Source organism: Cervus canadensis, chromosome 25 (genome assembly GCF_019320065.1).
Source record: "Cervus canadensis isolate Bull #8, Minnesota chromosome 25, ASM1932006v1, whole genome shotgun sequence".
Taxonomy (NCBI): domain Eukaryota; kingdom Metazoa; phylum Chordata; class Mammalia; order Artiodactyla; family Cervidae; genus Cervus; species Cervus canadensis.
The window spans coordinates 4,043,882-4,068,434 of NC_057410.1; the positions used below are offsets into that span (position 1 = coordinate 4,043,882).

Below are 24,553 nucleotides of genomic sequence, written 5' to 3' on the forward strand. Positions count from 1 at the left end.
CCTGCTGACACCTTGTGAAGTGTGAGAATAAATAGCCATTGCCTTAAGTCACAAAGTTGGTCGTGATTTGTTACCCTTGCCCTAGGAAACTAAGCAGTAGAGATGACATCATTTATGAAAAGTCATGAACCCAGCAGTTCCAAAGATGTCTCTCTTATAAGCACTTGTATAGCTTTGCAAGGACAAGGGTACAGCATGTCCAAGGCAGAATCATTTATGACTGTGGCAACCTGAAAGTTACTAGGAAAATGGGTTAATTGCTGCACATTCATAATAAAGTACTACACAACTGTAAAATCAGTGAGGTCGATTCATATGCACTGATATAAAATACTGTTAAAAGTATAAAAACGCAGTAACAATAAGCTGTAAGGCAAAACATATGATTACATTTATTTTAAAGTGTATACACATAACAACTTAGGTTTATATATTTGTATTTTCATACAAATACAAATAAAGAAGCATACCTGAAAAACTATTAATAGCAGGTGACTTTGGAAAGTGGCTGTATATTTTTGAAGTGCTTAAATATTATTTAGTGAGTATATCCTATTTTTTCTTTTAAAAACTTTACAGAAATGCTAAAACAGCTTTATTAAACAAGCGTAAATATATCCCCCTATTTGTTAACTTGGTTGTGAGTTGTCACAGGTACTTCTATTTCTATTTTATATAGGCTTTTCATATCTTTCTTTCCTAATGGTATTTTTTTTCCTGCTAGTTAAATTTTAATCAACTAAGATAGAAAAAGTTGGCTCCTGCTTATAGATCTTGCCTAGTAGTTCTCATAGTGTGGCCCCCGGTTGAGCAGCCTAATCATAACCTTTATCTTGTTGAAAATGCAGATTCTGGGTACCACCTCAGATTTACTGAATGAAGCTCTGGAAGTGAGACCCAGCACACTATGGTTTAATAAGTCCTCTAAGTAATTCTGATGCCCACTAATGTTTGAAAATTACTGGTCTAGGCTCTTCCTCTAACAAACCTGCAAGTGTTGCTGCAATAAATGTGATTATCTGTAGTTCTTGAGCATCATGATGCTTTACTATTCCACATCCCACATGCTGTTTCCTTCAGCTGAAGTGTCCTTCACGAGTACCTTCCTCCATCTGACTAATTCTTGTCCAGAATATGAGATGTATGTGTGTGTGTATGCTTAGTCACTTAGTCATGTCTGACTCTTTGCAACCTCATGGACTGTAGCCCACCAGGCTCTTCTATCCATGGGATTCTCCAGGCAAGAATTCTGGAGTGGGGAGCTATTCCCTTCTCCAGGGGATCTTCCTGACCCAGGGATCGAACCCAGGTCTCAGCATTGCAGGCAGGCTCTTTACAGCCTGAGCCACCAGGGAAGCCCAGAATGTAAGATACATAGAAACATCAGCTCCCCTATCCTTGAGGTCTGACGTTGCTCCAATTCTAAATCCCTCTGCATACCTTCACCATAATAAGCGTATCATATAACACCATATATATTAAGTTTACTTGGTATGCCTCCTGTTCTTGAGGACAGAAGCTATATCTTATTTGACTTAATTCTCAGAATACAGTAAGGTATTCAAGAAATATTCTTGAATGTACAAAAGTGAAAGAGAAATGAATGTCTTGGAAATAAGTATTTTTACCACTTTTGAATTAGCATACAGCTGTGTAGTACAGAGAAAAAAAATTAAATACTCTGTTTCTGCAACCAAAACTCCCTGAATTCAAGCCCTTATTCCACTATTTTCTAGATGTACCATTTAATTTCTTATATTCATCCACTGTAAAATGAGAATTTTAACAGTGACTATCTTTCAAACTTGGTGATTAAGCATTCAATAAGGATCTATAGTAATTATTAGCAGATCATTATCCAATAGCATTACCAGTATGTAATTCATTCTGTCTGAATAAGAATAGTCAGCCTAAGCTTTTCAATGTTTTTATGTTTAGAGAAAAATCTATCTGGCCTTTCTTTAACCCTTTAGTGTGCTTGTAGCTTGTCTTCTCTCCCTGAGCTGTAACTTAGGAAAAATAAATAATGTATGGTTCCACAATCAAGGAGGATGAAAATAAATGTGTGGTTCTATTCTGTTCCTCCATGTCCTCACAGTTTTTAAAGCCACAGAAAACTTTCTAGAAACAAGATCTTACTCAGATTTCTAGTATCCAAGAGTCATAGAGATCCTGACCTCTACCTAGTACCATTCCCTGACTTCTTCCCTGAAATGACCCCTGAGATTCCTCCTAAAATGCTTAGAATTTCTTGGAGCATAGTTGGAAAGCCATTCATATTATCTTTCTCACCTCTTGTATTTAGTGACATTCTCTAGTTGAGATAAATGGAATTATATCTAAGAGATTTTGAGTATCACATATTGCATTTAGTCTTCAAAGATTTTCTGATATTTTCTTTCTTCCCTCAATTTGAAAAGAAGCTTATTAACTGGCATTAGGGAATGGAAATTGGAAAAAGAAAAAAAAGATCCTGAGTATTTCTAAGAAGACTACAGGGCCAGAGAATACCTTTCACATTTTTCTATTAAAAAGCTCATTTTAAAAAATTGAGTAAGAAAAAAAAAATCAAGTAAGGAAAAAAAGAGTCCATAAGATCACCTGATACCAGTGATAAGATGCAGAAGTCCACTGGAATCCCCTAGAAGTTTCTATGAACCAAAATACTGTTGGATCAGGATTAGGAAATAGCACCACAGCAAGGCGACTCAACCCGGCAGAGGCATCCGGTAACATGGGCTTCCGTCGCACTACGGTAAGCTTCCCTGGTCCACTGACTCCTCTGCCTACTGAGTGGCTGAAGCTACCGGGGAATCATTGCTCCTTTTCAGAATCGTAAACATATTCAGTTCCATCTATGACATATCACTCTGTCAATTGCAGTCTCATGATTTTATGAGCCCTGCCCCTTATGTCCCTTGAGTCATCACGTTTATGGGAACACTGAAGACAACCTAAGGCCCAGATCTAGCAAGTGGGTGGATATATTACGGCCATGCACTTGATAGACAGAGAAGCCTGGAGGGCTACAGTCCGTGGGGTCACAAAGAGTCTCCCCTGCTGCTGCTGCGGCTGCTAAGTCGCTTCAGTCGTGTCCGACTCTGTGCGACCCCATAGACGGCAGCCCACCAGGCTCCCCCGTCCCTGGGATTCTCCGGGCAAGAACACTGGAGTGGGCTGCCATTTCCTTCTCCAGAGTCGCACATGGCTTAGTGACAAAAGGAGCACCATGTACTCGATAAACTATTATGCATACGTTAAGTAATAATTATGAAAATTATAACAATAAAATGGGAACTATTATATAATCTTTAATGAAAAGCTCATGTTTCTGCAAAATTCAAAATATGTGACAAAAATGATACACAAACAAAAAATACACAGGCCACAGTAGAAGGGTGAGGATTGTAGAAAAAATTATATTTATTTAATTATTCAAATTTTGGATAATGCTATTATAATATCTTGATACATGAAATACTTTAAGTTAATATTGTACATTTAATTATTTGTCCTGGTTGGGGTTTTGTACCTACTTTGAAAAATATTTTAATTTTAACTAGTCTACAACTGATTCAAATATGTAAGATTGTATAGTGAAATTGGAAGCTATATTTTATTGAAAGATCTTAACTCCATTTCTAAAGTTTCTTTTTTGCTTGTTTTATGACTTTTTTTAGTTATGCATAAATGAGATTATGAGGTTCTCGTGTTAAGTTGCAAAGAGATACAAAGAGACAATCCCACACATTTTGTTTAGATATAAATTACATTAGCTGATTACTAACTACCTATAACATTTACTGTACCTGGTTTTGTCACAAGTAAGCATCACTAAGATAATTGAAACTTTAAGCTAAAATTTCTCAGAATTTAGTTTAGTAGCTATTACATCCATTTTGCAGAAAATGAAACTGTAATTCAACCATGTCCACTATCTCTGAAGTCCACCAGCAGCATTTGTTTTGAACGAGGCTCTTACAGAGTTCAGAGCTAGACACTCACCATGGTCATGTTCATCTTCAGTCATTGAAGTGTTCATACCAACACCCTCTCCCCACTCCTGCGCTTTATCTGTTCTAATACTTGCTTTGTTTGCGTCACTTGCCTGAGTTTTCTGCCTTCCATTCATTCCAGCTGTGTGCTTCCCCAAAGACTTAAGGAGAAAGTTGTTAATTTGGTAGTTTTGCCAAAATAGGAAGAGGAAACAGAAGCTGGAGCCCACAGAAAAGTTCCCATCCAGTGGCTTGAAGACAACGGTAGCCAGGATTTACACTTCAAAAGGAAGGGCTATGAAACTCTTAGGAACCTCATCATGAGTTGCTTCTTCAACTATACACTTATGAGTGAATCGAATGGGTAATTTTACTTTTTGATTATAGTTATTATTTCCCTACACATCCTTGTCATGTTTCTCTGCAAGGCAAGTATACTTTGTCCTCCCTGACGCTAGACTTGTTTTCTCAATGAAATAGAAACCAGTGATGTCCAAGAGTAAGCAAACATATGTCCAAAATGTCTTTGCATGTTTTGACTTCATAGTCTTTAATTTCCAATCTGAGAACCTGTCCCTGTAGTTTGGAGCCCTACAAATAGGAAGTATGTTTGAAAGTCAGCTAGGGCCTCCCGTGTGGCTCAGTGATAAAAGATCTGCCTGCCAATGCAGGAGATGCAAGAGATGCGGGTTCAATCCATGGGTCGAGAAGATCCCTTCAAGTAGGAAATGACAACCCACTCCAGTATTCTTGTCTGGACAATTTCATGAACAGAGGAGCCCAGCAGGCTACAGTCCATGGGGTCACAAGGAGTCAGTCATGACTTGGTGACTGAGCACATGGGTTGAAGGTCAGTCAAAGCCACCAGAGACCAGCAGAGTGATAGTTAATCCACACCTTCAAGTAGCAAAAACAAGAAATAAATAAATAAATATCTGTTTTTTTCAGCCCTAAGATACTGGACTTGTCTGACAAAACCACAAAATCTGAGGTCAAGTGTTTAATAAAACAAAATCTTAAAATATGTGACATTGGCTTTAGGGAAAGGCAGCAGGTGGTGATGGAGAAGGCAATGGCAACCCACTCCAGTCCTCTTGCCTGGAAAATCCCATGGACGGAGGAGCCTGGTAGGCTGCATGCAGTCCATGGGGTTGCTAAGAGTCAGACACGACTGAGCGACTTCCCTTTCACTTTTCACGTTCATGCATTGGAAAAGGAAATGGAAACCCACTCCAGTGTTCTTGCCTGGAGAATCCCGGGGATGGGGGAGCCTGGTGGGCTGCCGTCTACGGGGTCTCACAGAGTCGGACACGACTGAAGCGACTTAGCAGCAGCAGCAGGTGGTGAGGACCCTTTTAGAAGAGGCTAGAAAAATGACAGCTTCAGTTAAGCAGTGGCAAAATATTTCGTAAAATTTCTATCTATGCTACCTTGAAAGAAAATACACACAATGCAGTTTAGGTTCTGGGACAAGAGATATGAAGAAAAAATGCTGGTAGCATTAGTTGGTTGTTATTACTCTGCTTAATAAGTACTGGATGTTCAAGCTGGTTTTAGAAAAGTCAGAGGAACCAGAGATCAAATTGCCAACATCTGCTGGATCATCGAAAAAGCAAGAGAGTTCCAGAAAAACATCTATTTCTGCTTTATTGACTATGCCAGAACCTTCAACTGTGTGGATCACAATAAACTGTGGAAAATTCTGAAAGAGATGGGAATACCAGACCACCTGACCCGCCTCTTGAAAAACCTGTATGCAGGTCAGGAAGCAGCAGTTAGAAATGGACATGGAACAACAGACTGGTTCCAAATAGGAAAAGGAGTACGTCAAGGCTGTATATTGTCACCCTGCTTATATAACTTATACGCAGAGTACATCATGAGAAACGCTAGGCTGGAGGAAACAGGAGCTGGAATCAAGATTGCCGGGAGAAATATCAATAACCTCAGATATGCAGATGACATCACCGTTATGCAGAAAGTGAAGAAGAACTAAAGAGCTTCTTGATGAAAGTGCAAGAGGAGAGTGAAAAAGTTGGCTTAAAGCTCAACATTCAGAAAACTAAGATCATGGCATCCGGTCCCATCATTTCATGGCAGATAGATGGGGAAACAGTGGAAACAGTGGCTGACTATTTTTCTGGGCTCCAAAATCACTGCAGATGGTGACTGCAGCCGTGAAATTAAAAGACGCTTACTCCTTGGAAGGAAAGTTATGACCAACCTAGACAACATATTAAAAAACAGAGACATTACTTTGCCGACAAAGGTCCATCTAGTCAAGGCTGTGGTTTTTCCAGTGGTCATGTATGGATGTGAGGGTTAGACTATAAAGAAAGCTGAGCGCCAAAGAATTGATGATTTTGAACTGTGGTGTTGGAGAAGACTCTTGAGAATCCCCTTGGACTGCAAGGAGATCCAACCAGTCCATGCTAAAGGATATCAGTCCTGGATGTTCATTGGAAGGACTGATGTTGAAGTTGAAACTCCAATACTTTGGCCACCTGATGCGAAGAACTGACTCATTTGAAAAGACCCTGATGCTGGGAAAGATTGAGGGCAGGAGGAGAAGGGGACGACAGAGGATGAGATAGATGAGATAGTTGGATGGCATCACCGACTCAATGGACATGGGTTTGGGTGGACTCCGGGAGTTGGTGTTGGACAGGGAGGCCTGGCGTGCTGTGGTTCATGGGGTCACAAAGAGTCAGACACGACTGAGCGACTGAACTGATTGTCCTAAGGGGCTTCCCTGGTGGCTCAGCTGGTAAAGAATCCGCCTGCAATGTGGCAGACCTGGGTTCAATCCATGGGTTGGGAAGATCCCCTGGAGAAGGGAAAGGCTACCCACTCCACTATTCTGGCCTGGAGAATGCCATGGCCTGTATGGTCCATGGGGTCGCAGAGTCAGACACGACTGAGCGACTTTCTCTTTCACATTGTCCTAAAACATGTTCCTCATTTCTGTCTGAGACCTCACCAGAATAGCCTTTACCCTCTATTTCTACCAACATTCTGTTCAGGATTACTTAAGTATTCTCTAGGAAATTTGAGCTTTTCTCTACAGTTCTCATCTTTTCTTTCTGGGCTCTCATCAGAATAACCATTAATAGTCCACTTACGGCAGTACCCTTTTTGTAGCATGCACCTCAAAACTCACCCAGCTTCCACCCATCACTCAGTTCCAAAGCCATTTTCGATTCTTATATATTTGCTATAACAGCACCCCATTCCCAAGGACCAATTTTTATCTTAGTCTGTTAGGGCTGCTGTAACAGAAAATTGTAGAGTAGGTGACTTACAAATAACAAAATGTAGTTCTCACAGTTTTGAATACTGGGAAGTCCAAGATCAAGATGCCAGCAGATTCAGTGACTGGTTGTGGTCCTCTTCCTGACTCATAGACAACCATCTTTCCGTGTGTCCTCAGATGGTGGAAGGGACAAGGGAACTTTTTGGGGTCTTAAATATAAGGGCACTAATCCCATTCATAAGGGCCTAATTGTCTCTCAAAGGACCCACCTCCAATTATTAGGTATCAACATATGAATTTGGGGGAAATATAAACATTCAGTCTATAGGATCATATAAAGTATATTGCAGATCCTGGAAATTAGGACATGGACACATCTTTAGGGGGACCACTATGCATCTCACGATAACTGCTTTTACACAGTTCTAAAAGTATAGTATTATAAATCAGAGGAATTATTTGACATGGGATATTCATTTCCAATTCATCATAAGTAACTATGTGCTGGTTCATATTATTTTTTCTGATTTTCCCATTATAAAAACATCTGTAGTTAGTTTGACCCTTGTTATCAACTGTTAGCATTCTCAGAGTCCTTTTAACTATAGTACTAGTTTGCATCTACAATAAGTTTTGTGTTACTGACATTCTGTGGCCCATGCTCTATTGATATCTCTGCTGTCTAGTTGTTAAAGTAAATCTGTCAGTAGGATGTAAAAGGTGGCCCACTTTGAAGAATAAAATAACCTCCCAGGATTAGACTCCAATTTTAATTCTATTACATGTTGGAAAAGAAAAGATTTGATTCCATTAAATTCCTGTTACATAATTGGGTGAGTTGTCACCAAAACATAAACATTGTACATTAATTTGACATTGCTGTCTCCTCTGTATAAGACACAGGGAACTAAGAGCAAAAAGTCCAGTCCATTATTCTCTAAGGGACATATTAATTCCTGTAGGTGAAAACATAGTTCACCATATAGGTAGGATGTGGAGAACAACTCATACTTTATTTATAGGCTATCAAAAAGAATTTATAGTGAAGGCAATAGTCTCTGAGCATCTACTGCTTTAATTTGTGACTCAGTTTCCTAAATATATTATTTCTGGACTATTTTGAAACATTACAGGATTGTATAGACTGTTCATAAGGGTTCATGAAATTGACACAGCATGGTTTAGATTGAGGAAGTTAAAGAATTATTATTTATAAAGTATATAAAGGAACATTCCGATATTCTATACAACTGAATGAAAAAGGTCTTGAATATAACACTAGCATCTAAGCATTGACCATCACTTTATCACATCACTTTGTTCTACACGCTCTTCTCCATAGATTAATCAACCCATATTGATTTCTAGAAGGGGAGGTGCAATTTTTGGGCTTCAGACATCCTACCACATAAATTTTTTGAAAAACACTTGAAGTAGCCAAATGTTTTCATAAAGTCCCCTTTTGTTAACGACAATGTCATACTGTAGCCTATATACTAAAAAACATTATAGAAAGGACATGTAAATTAGCTGGAATAATAGTGAATTTTCTAAAGACTTTGAATATTAGTTGGCAGTTAGTATTCCAGAGAACAAATATTTGAATTCTGATGGAGAAGACAGACAAGAATATGTGCAAGGACTGAAATCTGTAAGTTCACTAGAAATAAATAAATAAACAAAAATAGAAATAAATAAAATAAATAAAAATATAAATAAAACTGAAAGAGTGTATTTGGAAGCAGAAAGAGCAGCCTCCAAGTTGGTATGTTAAGATGGAATCGGTAACAGTGAGCCTAACAGAAGGCTGCTAGTCATGGTATCAGTGTGATCACTGACTGGACACTACACTTTGGAAAAACCACTTTGCACCTCTGATTCCTTATGCTCTTATCTGTTCAGTTCAGTTCAGTTCAGTCACTCAGTCGTGTCCGACTCTTTGCGACCCCATGAACTGCAGCATGTCAGGCCTCCCTGTCCATCACCAACTCCCAGAGTTTCCTCAGACTCATGTCCATCGATGTCATCCAACCATCTCATCCTCTGTCGTCCCCTTCTCCTCCTGCCCCCAATCCCTCCCAGCATCAGGGTCTTTTCCATTGAATCAACTCTTCGCATGAGGTGGCCAAAGTATTGGAGTTTCAGCTTCGTCATCAGTCCTTCCAATGAACACCCAGGACTGATCTCCTTCAGGATGGACTGGTTGGATCTCCTTGCAGTCCAAGGGACTCTCAAGAGTCTTCTCCAACACCGCAGTTCAAAAGCATCAATTCTTTGGTGCTCAGCCCAGAAAAATAAAGCCAGCCACTGTTTCCACTGTTTCCTCATCTATTTGCCATGAAGTGATGGGACCATATGCCGTGATCTTAGTTTTCTGAATGTTGAGCTTTAAGCCAACTTTTTACTCTCCTCTTGCACTTTCATCAAGAGGCTCTTTAGTTCTTCTTCACTTTCTGCCATAAGGGTGGTGTCATCTGCATATCTGAGGTTATTGATATTTCTCCCAGCAACCTTGATTCCAGCCAGTGCTTCCTGCAGCCCAGCGTTTCTCATGATGTACTCTGCATGTAAGTTAAATAAGCAGGGTGACAATATACAGCCTTGATGTACTCCTTTTCCTATTTGGAACCAGTCTGTTGTTCCATGTCCAGTTCTAACTGTTGCTTCCTGTCCTGCATACAGGTTTTTCAAGAGGCAGGTCAGGTGGTCTGGTATTCCCATCTCTTTCAGAATTTTCCACAGTTTATTGTGATCCACACAGTCGAAGGCTTTGGCATAGTCAATAAAGCAGAAATGGATGTTTTTTGGAACTCTCTTTCTTTTTAGATGACCCAGCAGATGTTGGCAATTTGATCTCTGGTTCCTTTGCCCTTTCTAAAACCAGCTTGAACATCTGTAAATGTGATTAAAAATACCACTTCCTCTTAGTTCATGGGATGATGGTAACTAATTGAATTTTTAGAAAAAAATTGAAAGTTCTAATGCATTTCTTAAGCTCCTTGTTTTTTTTTGTTTTTTTTTGTTTTTTTTTTGGAGGCTAATTACTTCACAACATTTCAGTGGGTTTTGTCATACATTGATATGAGTCAGCCATAGATTTACACGTATTTCCCATCCCGATCCCCCCTCCCACCTCCCTCTCCACCCGACTCCTCTGGGTCTTCCCAGTGCACCAGGCCCGAGCACTTGTCTCATGCATCCCACCTGGGCTGGTGACCTGTTTCACCATAGATAATATACATGCTGTTCTTTCGAAACATCCCACCCTCACCTTCTCCCACAGAGTTCAAAAGTCTGTTCTGTACTTCTGTGTCTCTTTTTCTGTTTTGCATATAGGGTTATCGTTACCATCTTTCTAAATTCCATATATATGTGTTAGTATGCTGTAATGTTCTTTATCTTTCTGGCTTACTTCACTCTGTATAATGGGCTCCAGTTTCATCCATCTCATTAGAATGATTCAAATGAATTCTTTTTAACAGCTGAGTAATATTCCATGGTGTATATGTACCACAGCTTCCTTATCCATTCATCTGCTGATGGGCATCTAGGTTGCTTCCATGTCCTGGCTATTATAAACAGTGCTGCGATGAAGATTGGGGTGCACGTGTCTCTTTCAGATCTGGTTTCCTCAGTGTGTATGCCCAGAAGTGGGATTGCTGGGTCATATGGCAGGTCTATTTCCAGTTTTTTAAGGAATCTCCACACTGTTCTCCATAGCGGCTGTACTAGTTTGCATTCCCACCAACAGTGTAAGAGGGTTCCCTTTTCTCCACACCCTCTCCAGCATTTATTGTTAAGCTCCTTGTTTTATAATGGGCTTTGTTTTATAATGGGCTTTACTTAAGCTCCTTGTTTTAAGTAAAGCCCATTATAAACACGTGACATATATGTGAATTGCTAAGAAATCAAATCAGCCAATACTACAGCATGGCTTCAGTATATATACTATAGTATATATAGCCTAGTTACAGTAATCAACACTATTTAAAAAAAAAATTATTGGCTTTATAGTTGCCTTACAATGTTATGTGAGTTGCTACTGCACAGGTAACTGAATTAGCTGTATGTGTACATGTATCCCTTTCCCATTTAGGTCACCATAGAGCACCGAGTACAGTCTCCTGTGCTGTTCAGTAGGTTTGGTTACTTATCTACTGATGACATGGCAACCAACTCCAGTATTCTTGCCTGGAAAATCGCATGGACCGAGGGGCCTGGTGGGCTACATTTTAAATTCTTAAAGAGCTGTACACGACTTAAGCAACTTAGCCTGCACACAGTGTTTATAAGTCAATCCCAATCTCCTAATGCATCACCCCTTTGCCCTGCTTAGTGTCCATACATTTTTTTCTATATCTGTGTCTATTTCTTCTTGGCAAATAGGTTCATCTGTACCGTTTTTCTAGATTCAGCATATATGTATTAATATGCAGTGTGTGTTTTTCTCTTTCTGACTTTACTTTTGACAGTCTCTAGGTCCATCTGCTGCTGCTGCTAAGTCACTTCAGTCGTGTCCGACTCTGTGCGACCCCGTAGACGGCAGCCCACCAGGCTCCCCCGTCCCTGGGATCCTCCAGGCAAGAACACTGGAGTGGGTTGCTATTTCCTTCTCCAATGCATGAAAGGAAAAGGGAAAGTGAAGTCGCTCAGTCGTGTCTGACTCTTAGTGACCCCATGGGCTGCAGCCTACCAGGCTCCTCTGTCCATGGGATTTTCCAGGCGAGAGTCCTGGGGTGGGCTGCCATTGCCTTCTCTGCTAGGTCCATCTACATCTCTACAAATGACAGTTTCATTCCTTTTCATGGCTGAGTAATAACACTGCTTTTATAGAGGAGAATCAGCTTTAAGCTTCATGCCTACCTGAACGCAGCCTCCAGAATAGTTTCTTTCCTTCCTCTATTAAGGATTGTTTTTTCTTCTATTGGTTTTTTTAATCAGACACACAAATTTTAAACCACTGACTTCCATTTTTAAAACTAAAGATCTGTATGTGCACTGCATGATTTTATTTGCATAAATGTGTGTAAAATATGATAGTTTAACAGGTGTTGAGAAAGAGATATAAAATAGATGTATATAGTTATAGCTATCACAGAAATTTCCTGGGTTATTGACTAATGTGTTGAAAAAACCCTGGATAAGGGTTGTTCTTTCTGGAGGAAAATAAGAACAGCCAGGTTAAAGCTCTGTGACAGTTTTGTAGAAACATTGGTAAACATTTAAAATGTGGCCTTGTCGTGTGCGCTTTGCTGGCCCCTGTGTTGACCTTCATGAATCATGATGATAATTAAGCACAGATGGAGGGTCAGTGCCCATTTGTCAGAAATGCCTGAGGCTTTCCTCTGAGGCTTTGCACTGAACTCCAGGCAACTCTCTCTGCCAGAGGAAACTGACTAAAAATGTATTTCCTCCAAATGTAAGAAGGGTTTTCTGCATTTAATGGGATGGTTACTTGTGGTAGGGTGGAGCGGCCACCCTTGAATTACTCAGCTTAAAACAAGTCACAGAGGCTCCTGGTAGGTCCAGAGCAGACGTACCTGCTTCTCCCTGCTGTTATTCCAGACACAGAAGATCCACTGTCTGGAACTCTCCATTCCTAGCCTAAGTTAAAACTAATTCCAACCTTATCTGTTTCTCAGATTTTATTTGTGGCTCATCTTAATTCTAATCCCCACCCTTTTCTCACTGACTCAGCAACTCAGACTTTCCTCATGCTCTCAGACAAACCTCATGTGGCCTGATATTGATTCACTTTCATTCAGCACTTTTGGATAGGTGGCCCTGGATGCAAGGCAGGCAACTGATTATTTAATTGACAAAGTTGACTTTTTCTTAACTTTCATCTAGGCAAAGGAATGTGTGACCCAAATAACGTAAACCCTAAGTACTAGTTTCTATATACTCAGTAGCAGATTTAAGTTGAAATAAAGACATTTGCTGTTAGGGCAATTTATTAGCATATTCATCAATCACCCAGATCTGATTAGGGCATTTGAGTTTTAAACCACAAGATTTCTAAATACTTTTGGTTTCATTTTTCATGACTCAGTGTGTCTCATTGTAAGACATGTATTATTGATTTGTTATTGTTTAGTCACTAAATCGTTTCTGACTCTTTGTGACCCCTTGACTGTAGCCCACCAGGTTCCTCTGTCCATGGGATTTCCCAGGCAAGAATACTGGAGTGGATTGTCATATTTTTCTCCAGTATTATTGATAGTATTTCTAATAATTATCTTTTAAATTTTCTATTTATATTCATTGTCAATGGATATTTTATTAAATTGAATTTTAGAGCAAATTATTTAAAGGAGTATAGGAAGTTATTGGACAGCTAATGAATACCAATAGATTTCCTTCTCAAATGGTAGATGTGTAATTTACCATTAGTTAAAAAAACAACTGATCTTCATTTCATTCTTTTAATTTTTTTCTCTTGCACCATTTCATCAGTTTTTTCATATCTAAGTTAACTGGCATTGAACTGACAAATATATACACACAAATATATTTATGTATATATATTCAGTTTTGTTAATTATTAAAACATGGTCACAATTTACTGGATGAATTAAAGGTAGTGACTCTAATGAGACTTGTGAAACTCAATTACACATGTAACCTGTGTTTTTCCATTTCTTTAGAAAATCCAGTCTGCACTATCCTCTCTTCCTTTGTATTGCCTTCAAATACTACACTTCAAGCAATAGTAATGAGGTTTAGCAATATCATGCATAATCCAAAGAAGTCTATTCAAGTCAGAATCTGTGAACTGTGTTTTTTTCTACTCTGTTTTTTCTTGATTATGCCCACAAATAAGAGGAACAAGACACAGTTGCCATAAGTTGTATAAAATATGGAATTGTGCCCAGAAAAATAACCTGAGCCTAAAGAGTGTGTATGAATTTGGTCTGAACTATTGGTCAACTCAAGACTTGTTAATAATAAATAGATGATAATCTTGAAAGTGGAATTTTTTTAAACCTTCATTGATTTTGGTCTAATTTGCTGTGATTCAGCTCAGAGACCCTAAGATGTCAATTTAAGTAGGAGAAACAAAACAGCTTGGAGATAAGGAAGTGAAGAGGCATCTGAGTAGTGACTTGTAACCAGGTAGATGCGATTATAATTAAAGTCAAGTAAAATATGCTGGAGAAAGAGTAGAAAAGATAATATCCTGAGATAAACTGGTGAGCTATGAAAAAATAACAATACAAAAATCAAAGTACTGAGGAAAAAAATAACTCCACCATATAATGCGTCTTAAAAAGGCCTTTTCACTTTTCTGTGAGCATAGATTTCTGTCTATAAAATGGAAATCCCAACATCAACCTTGCTCACTAGTAAATTTCAATATTAATAATAATAACACTATTTGAATATTAGTATATTTAAATATTTAGATTGATATAATTATTTTAAAATAATGGACTTAAGATAATTAAGAAGTGTTATTTATGATTTGTTAAATGACTGAAAAATAAATCATCCTGTTGCATTTCTGTGTTTACTCTAGCTTATAGATATGATAAATGCTACAATAGTTGAAAATCATGAATTGATAATGAAGGATGTTTTAGATTCCTTTATGCAAGCAGGAAAATTGCAGAGTGAGGACTTTAAACCTCATGATAGTTTATACACTCTGATAATATAACAAAAAGTAGTTTACCACATACAAATGCCCTTTGATAGTTCTTTAGTATTCTTCTAGAATTATTTGCTTTCTAAGCATTAAGAAATTTGATTACTTAAATAATAGAATGACAAAATTCAATAATATATAAATTCAGATTATTTAGACAATTTTCAAAGACTGAGTGCTATTTTCAGCTGATTTACAATCTGTCTCTTTCCTTTTCTGTCTTACTTAATATTATACTTTTTATAAGATGCTATTTCCAGTGCTCATATGCCATCAGACCATCACATGGGATTAACTGATGACCAAAGAGAAATGAAATTAAATAGCTAGATAGACAAATTTTTATTGTTTCCAAGAAACCAAAGATGATTACAAAAGCAGTCTATAAGCATCCTGAAGACATACAAATCTTTTCAAAACCATTATTTGACAAGATATAATATTTTGTATCAATTTGAACAATTAGCATCTGTGGAATATTAATAAGCTTACAGAAGTGTCCCTGCTCTGATGTGTCCATTTTTCAGTAGAATCTACATTCTGTGCATTATTTGTGGTGAAAGTTTTTCATTCGACCTTAATGCTATAGTTTTCCTGACGTTTCAGGTAGGTTTCTAACATACAAATGTATCCATGGAGAGAACCTTTCCAGTTATTTTCTTAAAGTCTTGGAACAGTAGATGTCTTTGACTATTTTGATCCATAAGAATATTTTAGATATGCACAGATGACATAATAAAAAAATACTTAGGTTTCTTTTATGCTTGTTTCCTCTTCTAAATACATTAAGCAAGAGTCTTATTTCTAATTTTATTTATGTGATTTTAAGAGTTAGCAGTGATTAGTGAAATCCAGTTCCTGACATTATTGTTTCACTTGGATTTAGTTTCTAATATTTCCTGAGCTTTAGTCTTATTTAAAAGATAGGGACAATATCTTACAGGGCTTTTGTGGAAATTTAGCTGAGTAAGTAAATACTTGATAAGCACTTAGCATAAATACTCAGTATTTGAGTCAGAGATCCCTTTATTCATTTTTGTATACTTATGACTTAAGTTGTAGATTAATTAGGTTATAATACATTTAAATCAGTAAATTCATCAGAAATATGAATAAAAATAGATGCAAAATTATTAATAATATTGTGTTAGGATAGTGTGATTATGTAGTTTCTTTATTTTCTTGGGTTTTAAATAGTATTCTATTACAGAGATCAGCAAACTATAGGCTTGGTCTAATTTGTAAACAAAAGTTTATTGGAATATCCACACTCATTTTTTTTTTTTTTAGTATCGTCTGTGGCTGACTTTGCCCTAAAACTATTAAGATATGAGTAGTTATGAGAGAGACCATACAGCCTGCAGAACCTAAAATATTTATTATCTAGCCCATTACAGGAAATGTTTGCTGACTCTCACTTTTTAACTATCAATGTTATAAAGTAAATAAAATAAAATGTAATTGTTGATCTAACTGAAAAATAGAATAGACTCTTCACAATTATCCAAAAGGAGAAATATCAGAAGGTGATAGAAAATGCCAGTAGATATGTCAAAAGCTCATACAAGAATCATTCCATTCCTTGGTTCAGCATCAAACTGGAAGGGAAATCCAGAACTATTAAGTATCAGTTAATGAGATCAGGATGAACATATGGTGATTAAGTACTTAAAATCCTAGTCAAAGCAATTTGGTAAGAAAAAAAAAAAGACATCAAATTTGAATGGAAGCAGTAAAAAATTGTCTGTTGGCAGATGACTTGACCTTATAGAAACCCTAGACTCCATCAAAAAAAAAAAAGAAAAAGAAAAACTGTTAGAACTATCAACAGATTTGTAAGGTTGCAGGATACAAAGATCAGTACACAAAAATCGTTTCTATGCACTAATAATGAATTATTGGAGAGAGAAATAATAAATTGTTGTAAGAAAAAAAAATCATTTACAATAGCACCAGAAAGAATAAAATTCTTAAAAACACATGTAACCAAGGAGGTAAAAGATGTATACATTGAAAACTATAACACTGATGAAAGAAATTAAAGAAGACAAATAAATGGGAAGATATTCCGTGTTCATTGACTGGAAGTATTAAAATGTTCATACAACCCAAAGCAATCTACATATTCAATGCAGTCCTTATCAAAATTCCAATGCCATTTTTGTTAAATAGAACAATCAATCCTAAATTTTATATGGAACCAGAAGAGAGCCTGAGCAATCTTGAAAAAGAACAGCGAAGCTGGAGGTATCACACTTCCTGATTTCTATTACCTGATTTCTGATTCTATAGAAATAGATTTCTACTTATAGTTCTATTACCTGATTTCTATTATGTCTAATTCTTAGTAATAGAAATAGAATACCACGCTGTGGTATTGTCTAAAAACAGACACATGGATCAGGAAAACAGAATAGAGAGCCCATAAATAAATGCATGTATTCTGTCAACTAGTTTTTGATAAAGGTGCCAAAAATATACAATGTGGAAAAGATAGTGTCTTAAATGGATGCTGGGAAAACTGGATATCCACATGCAAAAGACTGAAACTGACCCCCATTTTACACCATACATAAAAATCAACTCAGTATGGATGAAAGGCTTGAACATGACCTGAAACCATAAAATTCCTAGAAGAAATATAGGGGTAAGCTCCTTGACATTGGTCTTTGTGATGAGTTTTTTTTTTTTTTTTTTTGATTTGACATCAAAAAGGCAACAAAAGCAAAAGTAAACAATTGAGACTATTAAACTAATACTAAACTAAAAAGTTTCTTCACGAAAAAGAAAACTGTCAGCAAAGTGAAATGGCAGCCTATGAAATGGGTGAAAATGCTTGTAAGTCACATATCCAATAAGAGGTTAATATCCAAAACATACAAGGAACTCATGCAACTCAATAGCAAAGAACACAAATAATCCAATTCAAAAATGGGCAGAGGACCTCAATAGGTATTTTTCTAAGGGAGACATAACAGGCCAACAGGTACATGAAAAGGTGCTTAACATCATTAATTATTAAGGAAATGAAAATCAAACCACAGTGAGATTTTACCTCATACTTTTTAGAATGGCTTTTATCAAAAAAAGACAAGCAATACTGGCAAGTATTTGGAACAAATACTGGCAAGAATGTGGAGAAAATGGAAGACTTTTATGCTCTTGGTTGGAGTGTAAACTGTTTTCACCCTCTAAGGAAAAAAGTATGGAGGTTCTTCAAAAAATTAAATGTAGAACTACTACCATATGATTGGGCATTTTTCTTCTGGATATACATGCAAAGGAAGTTCAGTACAGTTCAGTCACTCAGTCGTATCCGACTCTTTGCAAAAGCCCATGGACTGCAGCACGCCAGGCTCCTCTGTCCATGGGATTCTCCAGGCAAGAATACTGCAGTGGGTTGCCGTTCCCTTCTCTTTAAGTGTTCCTAGGCATATCCAAAAAGAAAGTCCCTTCCTTTGAATAAAAATAACATGCAATCTGTTTGATTGGGAACCTTTCACTGCTATGAAGAATTCATAAAATGATAGGTAATACCAGTTTTGGAAGTGCATTAAAATTAATTTATTAGAATCATATAATTTCTAATCTTATAATTTTAGGAAATATTGATAGGTCTCTGCTGAAATATTTTAAAGTATTCTCAATTACTAAAAGTGGAAAAATTCTAAAATATGCCTACTATTTAATTCTCTAAAATTCATCAAATGTAATATAAGATCCTTTTAACCTTGGTATAGAAAATCTTAAATGTTTGGATTAAGAAATCATTCCGTTTATCTTAGAAATCAGAGTGAGATAGCATTTGTTTCTTTGTTGGTACTTTAGTACAGATCTGAACTCAACTTTCTCTTTGAGGGATTTTTGTTTCCATGGACAAAATGGTTTCAGTTTTTAGCTCATAACAAAGTTACATACCTCACTCCAATTTTTTGGTAAATTTGCTGATAACTTTCTGGATAGCAGAGTATTAAAAAATATTTATGAAAATTATACACTTGTAGTTAATGTAATAAAAATATAATATTATTTTGGTAACTCAAGAATGACATGAAAATGCAAGTATGGCCTAAACTATTGTTTCATTTTTTTTAAATACAGGTTACTTGAATTTCAAATAGAGCAGCAGAAATGCCGCCACCAGGAGGCACCCCACCACTACATCCACCTCCCGATGGAGGGTGGGGCTGGGTGGTGGTTGGAGCAGCTTTTATCTCCATTGGATTTTCATATGCGTTTCCCAAAGCTGTCACAGTGTTCTTCAAAGAAATCCAGCTCATATTCAACACGACCTACAGTGAAATAGCATGGATATCATCCACTATGCTGGCTGTTATGTATGCAGGAGGTAAGGTTCTTTGGACTAAATTGATTTCTGGTTTAAGAAAACAGTTGCTTCATGCCACAGTATTTTACATATAGTATCTTGGTACATTAAAATCCTGTTTTCATATTACCCTCACTTAAAACCAACCAGAAGGATAATTAGGACGAAATTTTTAGTGATTTTTAGTGATTCAGCATCTTGAACTATTCACTTCATTCTGAGTATTACTGGAGTATTTATTTGAATAAGGATGTCTTTGCACAAACTAAGGTTTACTAAATTATGGAATTTTTAAGGGTAGCAAATTTCCATTTAATTTGAAATAGAGGCTATACTCTAATGTTAGTATCATTTCATTACATTGCTGCATTTGGTAGACATGCTTTTTTATGAATGGAAAAGAAACTCAAGTTGCTGACAACCTATTTTCTAAGCCTAGGAAGTGATTCACTTCAAGTTGCACAAATGGAGTGTAAATCATGTACATTCTGGATCCATTCAAGTTTGTGTGAATAAAATCATTCCTTATCTCTGTAGCTTATTAAATTTGTATTTATTTAATATAAATTAAATATTAAATATCTCTGTAGCTTACTTAAATATTCTAACATTTAAATGGTTGCTTGACGGTTTTCTTGTTACGTTCCATGTTCAAATGAGGGTGTGATTCATGAGGGATAGTGAATAAATTGGTCCCATATTATTGAGTTGGCCAAAAAGTTCATTTGATTTTTTTTTCTGTAAGATGGCTCCAGTAGTGCTTGGTTGTTTTTAAATTCACTTGAAACAATTTTGTTGAATTGATTATGACAGATGTTATAGTGTGCATTAAAAAAATAGCTTATCAAAGTTGGTGCATTTTTGTGTAGCCATTTTAATATTGAAGACGGAAGAAAACATTTTCGCCATGTTATGCTTTATTATTTCAAGAAAGGTAAAAATGCAACTGAAAGACAAAAAGATTTGTACAATGTACAGAGAAGGTGGTGTGACTGATCAAAAGTGGTTTGCAAAGTTTCATTCTGGAGTTTTCTCTCTGGACAATGTTGTACCATTGGGTAGATCAGTTGAAGTTGATAGCGATAAAATCAGGACATTTACTGAGAACAATCAATGTAATACCATGTGGGAGGAAGCTGACATACTCAGAGTATGCAAATCAAGTGTTGAATCACACCAAAGTCCAGTCTTCATCCAAAGGAAGTGATGTGTATATGGTGGGATTAGATGGGAATCCTCTATTATGAGCTCCTTCCTGAAAACCAAACAATTCATTCCAACAAGTACTGCTCCCAGTTAGAGCAGCTGAAAGCAGCACATGAGGAAAAGCCTCCAGACGAGTGAATAGAAAGCATGTAACTTCCCATCAGGATGATGCAAGACCACACGTTTCTTTGATGACCAGGCAAAGACCATTACAGTGTGGCTTCAAAGTTCTGACTCATCCATCATATTCACCAGGCATTGCACCTTCAGATATCCATTTATTCTGATCTTTTTAAAACTCTCTTAATGGAAAAATTTCCAATTCCTTGGAAGACTATAAAAGGCACCTAGAGCAGTTCTCTGCTCAAAAAAAGACAAACAAGATTGGGAAGGTCAAATTATGAAGTTGCCTGGAAAATGGCATAAGGCAGTGAAACAAAATGGTCACTGCATTGTTCAGTAAAATTCTTGGTGAAAATGAAAAATGTGTCTTCTATTTTTATTTAAAAACTGAAGGAACTTTTTGGCCAACCCAATACTACTGACTATTAAAAAATACTGGATTATTAGTGCATTTTTATGTCACCTATCAGCTTTAAATCAATCCCAACATCAGGCAAGATGGTCTACAGATTGTTTTAGTCATTACTTAAAATATTTAGATTTTAGGATTTTCATTTTTCTACTGGATATTTGACTTTAAGGTACAGATATAGACTCAGAATATAAGCACTTAAAAGTGTATGTTAGTTGCTTAGCTATGTATGACTTTTTGAGACCCCATGGACTGTAGCCCTCCAGAGTCCTCCACCCATGGAATTTTCCAGTCTAGAATGCTGGAATGGGTAGGCATTCCCTTCTCCAGAGAATCTTCCTGACCCAGGGGTTGAACACGGGTCTCCAGTATTGCAGGTAGATTCTTTACCATCTGAGCCACCAGGGAAGCCCAAACACTTAAAGAAGTTATACAAATCATCTTTCAATGTCTTACTTTATAGGTGAGGATAATATGGTTCATAGTGATTGTGATATGTGATATAACATTAGGAATAATATCCAAACATGTTCACATTTACTTTTAGCTCAGGCGTCTCTTAAATGCTTGGTGTGTGTCATATGACTTAATCCTCTTAACATTCTGTAAAATGAGAATTACTTCTCTCCATTCTATAGCCAAGGAAATAAATAAAATACTTTTCCTAGTTCAAGCAACTCATTAGGGACATAGAAATTGAGACCCCACATATGTAATCACTATGCTCTTCTGCCTTTCTCTTCCCTCCGTAAAATGGCAGAGCTACATCTGTTCAAGGCCTTCCACAAACCTGATTCAGGTGCTGCCCCCCCAAGGTTTTTGCTTTAGTGACATAATGATTATTCTTTTTGCTGTTTTTGTTCAGTCACTCAGTTGTGTCCAATTCTTTGCAACCCCATGGACTGCAGCATTCCTGGCTTCCCTGTCCTTCACCATCTCCTGGAGCTTGCTCAAACCCATGTCCATTGAGTCAGTGATGCCATCCAACCATCTCATCCTCTGTCGTCCCCTTCTCCTCCTGCTTTCAATCTTTCTCAGCATCAGGGGCTTTTCCAGTGAGTTGGCTCTTTACATCAGATGACCCAAGTATTGGAGTACTGAATTATTCTTTTTTTCTGTACTACCAAGGTAAAAATTTGATCCCCCAATAATCCTTTGTGTGTATGTGTATGTGTGTGTGTGTGTGTGTGTGTGTGCGTGTGTGCGTGCATTGGTGGGTATTTTCTACTTTCCATAAGTCAGTGATTTTGCATTAATCCAATGTATGTCTCCATTACCCTTTTGATTAGGTTAAATTGATGCATTTCTGTTCCAGTACCAAAAGATATCTTTAAAATGCTGTTTGGGTATGTCAATGGACAATTCTGCTTTTAAAACACTTTGAGATTCTCTGTTGGTTGCTTTAAGGGTTGTCCTGTGTTGTCTCTGATGACTGTAGAAACAGTAGATACTGTTCACTCGGTCTATTTCATCTATCCCATGGGTCAGGTGTTCCTTAATGATGTTTTGCTATAGCAACACTGATAACTGTTTTGTTCTGAGTTCCAAAACATGCTAATGTTAAGATATGTAGTTTCCCCCTTCTTAAATACAACTGAAATGGATTCCTCTAGTGAGTTTGTGTAAGTAAGTCTACTTCAGTTTGGACTTTGGGTTCCATACATCCATAATTTTCAGTTGAGTTGATCATTGACTAACTTATAAGCAACACAAAAATGTATGTAACCTTTTTGAAAATGAAAGTGAAAGTCGCTCAGTTGTGTCTGACTCTTTGTGACCCCATGGACTATACAGTCCATGGAATTCTCCAGGCCAGAACACTGGAGTGGGTAGCTGTCCCCTTTTCCAGGGTATCTTCCCAACCCAGGGATTGAACCAGGGTCTCATGCATTGCAGGTGGATTCTTTACCAACTGAGCTGCCAGGGAAGCTCAAAGCCTTTGTAGTCTCCCCTTAATAAACTCCATCCAGAAAGAGAATTAACAAAGAGAGCATGGAAGATCATATGGAATATTTTAAGGGCCAGGCCTAGAAGGCTTAAAAGACATTTCTGCACACCTTCCCTTGGTCAGAACTTTCATATTGCCCTATGTAAAGGCTTCCCAGGTGGGACTGGTGGTAAAGAACCACCAGTTCATTGCAAGAGACATAAGAGATGTGGGTTTGATCCCTGCATTGGGAAGATCCCCTGTAGAAGCACATGGCAACCCAGTTCAGTATTCTTGCCTGGAGAATCCCATGGACAGAGGAGCCTGAAGGACTACAGTGCATAGGATCGCAGAGTTGGACACCACTGAAGGGACTTGGCATGCGTGCAGACCTAGAGGCAGGGGAAGGGTTTCTGGAAATTCAGGGTTTCTAGAGGAAGAAACAAAATAGGATAACACAGAGCAAGTCTCAGACAGAGCTTGATATCCCAATAATCAATCTCTATCCCATGAAAGCAGGATGTATTTATAGATTTAACCATGATCATATGACAGCCAGGAGTCATATGGCTGGCTCTGAAAGAAAACTTAGAATGAAGAACAGTCCAGTTACTTTTCTCAAACCAGTAAATCTCAGCATCAAATTGTAAATAAGTAAATAGTATAAATGGGGCTTCCCAGGTAGTGCTGGTGGTAAATTTGAAGACCATAAGGCAAAAGGCATATAGTTTACTCTTAAGACCAATGAGCCTCTATACCAAGTAACTGAAATATTGTGTTCAACATAATGCTAATTGCTTTAGCCTAGAGAACATCTAAGATCTGACACTCATTAGAGCTTAGCACTCAGCCTATTAATCACCATGGTGGGGTCACGGGGTAAGACGGAGTGTGTTCAGAAGCTTGGCCTATGATGTCCGGGCTGGAGTCTCTTGTAGCAATTAGTTGCATCTGGGCCTTGGTAGCAAGGTATTATCTTCCCTTCTGATGTCTGAATTAAAAATGAAACTAATAAAAGGAGTGCAGGAAGGATGGAGAAGAATGCAAATTATGTTTATCCCTTACTTCATCCTTAGAATAATAGCATTAAATTACAGCAACCCATCTGGCCATCCATATGGTCTCCTGGCGTTCTAACGAATTTTAGCAAATAGGTCAAGCAGAGTGGTCACCCCATTAATAAAGCACTAATTAGAAGTAGAAAACATATTACGATTTAAACTTTCCACATTGTTTAGACAGATATAAGGATTTATTTTGTAAACAGTAATTATGTAGGATTATCTTTTAGTGCAATGTGTGTCTTTGTTACTATATCAAAAGATAATGTGAACACAGTTAGCTACACAATTGTAGAACACAGATTTGGGGCTGCCAGTCTCTGTGAGAGCCTCATGTTATTTTTCTGGTATATCTGTTATGACTTGGAATAATCAGCCATTCTAAAGAGGAGAGTTGGCTTTGTCTCCATGGCAACTTACTCTTCTGTTTTATGTGAGCAGTGACTGCCAATTGTGCTAAAGTAAGGGTGATGGTTTTATGATGGATTACTTTACACAAGGGACCAGGCATCAGACCACTGAGCTTATCTTACTGGAGGCAAACAAGCAAATGGTTTTAGGCATAGGAGGTTGGTGACCATGGTATATAATGTGTATTTAT

The 24,553-nt window shown here is 37.4% G+C and overlaps 1 protein-coding gene across 6 annotated transcripts in view; it reads left to right on the plus strand.

Annotated features, from left to right (window-relative positions):
* The window catches only part of SLC16A7 (solute carrier family 16 member 7), a 180,794-nt gene that overhangs the window by 101,654 nt on the left and 54,587 nt on the right, over positions 1–24,553 (plus strand). For all 6 annotated transcript variants that reach the window (XM_043446714.1, XM_043446710.1, XM_043446715.1 and 3 more), the window contains one exon: positions 18,998–19,244. In XM_043446714.1, the coding sequence (XP_043302649.1) occupies positions 19,028–19,244 (217 nt within the window). In that variant the 5' untranslated portion in view covers positions 18,998–19,027. The remainder of the gene's footprint in view (positions 1–18,997; positions 19,245–24,553) is intronic.